Source organism: Salvelinus sp. IW2-2015, unplaced genomic scaffold (assembly GCF_002910315.2).
Source record: "Salvelinus sp. IW2-2015 unplaced genomic scaffold, ASM291031v2 Un_scaffold8070, whole genome shotgun sequence".
Lineage (NCBI taxonomy): Eukaryota > Metazoa > Chordata > Actinopteri > Salmoniformes > Salmonidae > Salvelinus > Salvelinus sp. IW2-2015.
The window spans coordinates 1-2850 of NW_019949330.1; the positions used below are offsets into that span (position 1 = coordinate 1).

Sequence of the window (2850 nt, forward strand, 5' to 3'; positions counted from 1 at the left end):
GCCAGCTACAGCGTGCGTGTTTGGCTGGGTTCAGAAAGCTGACTCCGACTCACGATCATTGCCAAGGCCAATTCCTGTGGGCAACCGTTTTACAATGTCTGACACTCTGAGCCCGACCGAAGAGAGACCAGAGAGAGACTAGAGAGAAAAGGAGAACCAGACAGAGAGAGAGAAGGCGAACCAGAGAGAGAGCACAGGAGGACCAGAGAGAGAGAACAGACGACCAGATGAGAGAAGAAAGGAGACCAGAGAGAGAAGAGAAGAGACCAGAAGAGATGAGAGAAGGAGACCAGAGAGAGAGAAAGAGGACCACGAGAGAGATGAAAGAGACCAGAGAGGAGAGAGGGACAGAGAATGAGAAGAAGGAGACCTGAAGAAGAGCAGAGAGGAAGGGAGACCGAGAGAGCAGAGAGACGGAGAAGGAGACCAGAGAGAGAGAGAGAGAAGGAAGACCATAGAGAGGAAGATAGAGACCCGGAAAGGAGAAGAGGAACCGAAAGAGAGGAAGGAGCAGAGAGAGAGAGGGAGACCAGCAGAGAGAGAGAGGGCAGACCGAGAGAGAGAGAGAGGAGAGACCGGAGAGAGAAGAGACGAGAGCGCAGGAAGAGACCAGAAAGAGAGAGAGAGGCGACATGGCAGGTGAGACCAAGAGAGAGAGAGGCAGAAGAGAGAGACGAGGCCCAGAGAGAGAGAGAAGAGGCCAGAGAGAGAGAGCAGAGGAGCCAGCAAGCAGGCAGAAGGGCAGACCGGGAGAGAGAGACCAGCAGGTGGCATGCACTCTAGAGTTCTGCGTGGGCGAGCCATTAGAGCTGGATCTAGGTTGCCATCCTAGATTCTCTGATAGAGTGCCACATCTGAAGGTCCTGACTATGTGGAGCACCATCCAGATGTTCTGAATAGATGTGCCGACCACACTAGAGGTTTCGAACTATGGGGAGACACACTAGGGTCTCTGAATATGTCGACCCTAGGTCTCTTCTATGTGACACAGCGGTCTCTATACTCTGTGTGCCACAAGAGGTTTCTCTGATACTATGGGCAGCCACCACACATTTCCTGAGAGAGTTCTCTGATGACTATATCGCGTGCCACCTCACATGCCTAGGAGCGTTCTCTCGATACTATAGGTGGCACCACTATCCTAGAGGTTCTGGCGTGATGCTATTGAGCTGGCACCACATCCTAAGGTTCTCTTGACTACTTATGGGCGCCACCACATCCTAGAGGTTCTCTGATTGCTATAGCGGTTGCAACCATATCCTAGAGGTTCTCTGAGGCTATGAGGTGGCACCACATCCTAAGGCTTCTCTGATACTATGGTGGCACCACATTTCCTAGAGGTTCTCTTCATGATGCGATGATGGCCGCACCACAATCCTAGCAGTTCTCTTGCATACTTGGTGGCACCACATCTAGAGGTTCTCTCGCACTACTATGGTCGCACCACATCCTAGAGGTTCTCTGGAATACCTATGGTGGCAACCACCATCCTAGAGTTCTCTGATGCTATGGTGGCACCACATCCTAGAGTCCTCTTGATTTGCTATGATGGTCGCAGCACCATGCACCATATCCTAGAGGTTCTCTGATACTATGGTGGTACACCATATCCTAGAGGTTCTCTGATACTATGGTGGTACACCACATCCTAGAGGTTCTCTGATGCTATGGTGGCACCACATCCTAGAGGTTCTCTGATACTATGGTGGCACCACATCCTAGAGGTTCTCTGATGCTATGGTGGCAGCCTCCAGCCTCTCATTAAAGGCCCTGCTCTCTACTCGTTGCTCTGGACGAGGGGGGTGAGATCGGTCATTAATTCGGTCGGCTACTCTGATGTCACCCTCCTCTCCAGCTGTTCCTAAGCCCCTGAGCCTGTGGCTGGGTAACCTCTGACCCCTCCTCAACCCCCCCTCAACCCCTCCTCACCCTCCCCTCAACGCCTCTTCAACTCACCCTCCCCTCACCCCCTCCTCAGTGACCTCAATCTGGACTTCAGACAAACCTGTCTAAAACATAATCTCCCTGTCTGGAAACATGCCTGAGGGTTATGGTCTGGTCTGTAAGTGGTTTGTGAACAGGTCAGAGSTGGCAGGGCAGCGCAGGGCTGTAGAGAAGAAGCTCTCGTCTCAGTAACACCAAGGTCTACTTTATATAGGGCTTGTWAGTACTTTAAAGACTGCTWATCATTAGTTTATATCCAGTATGTTAAGGGTTGTATMAAGTGTTACCGTGGTTATATCTGAATGTAAAGGGTTACAGGGTCTGTAACCATGTTTACATGAGGTCAAAACCAGGTCTGTAACCATGTTTACATGAGGTCAAAACCAGGTCTGTAACCATGTTTACATAAGGTCAAAACCAGGTCTGTAACCATGTTTACATGAGGTCAAAACCAGGTCTGTAACCATGTTTACATGAGGTCAAAACCAGGTCTGTAACCATGTCGGGCCGAGGTGAGGGGGAGGACGGAGAGGTGAAGGGGGAGGATTGGGGTGTGAGGGGGAGGACAGGGTGTGAGTGGAAGGACGGGTGTGAGGGGGAGGATGGGGAGGAAGGATGGGGAGTGAGGGGAGGACAGGTGTGAGGGGGAGGTGGCTGCCCCAGGAGGCACCTCTCACAGGCTACAGAACCACCCCAACACACCCTGCTGACACTCCAAACCAATGAAACCAGATGCCGGATAAGAAAGACAAGGCTAAGCTGACCTGGTCTGGCTGGCTGGCTGGCTGGCTGGCTGGCTGGCTGGCTGACTGGCTGGCTGGCTGACTGGCTGCACATGGTGTCTTTCTACAAGGTCCACTGGGAAAGACGTTTACGATGGTGACCCTCGTCATGTAAACATGGTTT

At 52.0% G+C, this 2850-nt stretch overlaps 1 protein-coding gene across 1 annotated transcript in view; it reads left to right on the top strand.

Annotated features, from left to right (window-relative positions):
• The first annotated feature begins 2443 nt into the window (after nucleotides 1–2443).
• The window catches only part of LOC112079457 (meteorin-like protein), a 7252-nt gene continuing 6845 nt past the window's right edge, over nucleotides 2444–2850 (top strand). The window contains exon 1 of the mRNA XM_024145405.2: nucleotides 2444–2581. Within this exon, the coding sequence (XP_024001173.2) occupies nucleotides 2444–2581 (138 nt within the window). The remainder of the gene's footprint in view (nucleotides 2582–2850) is intronic.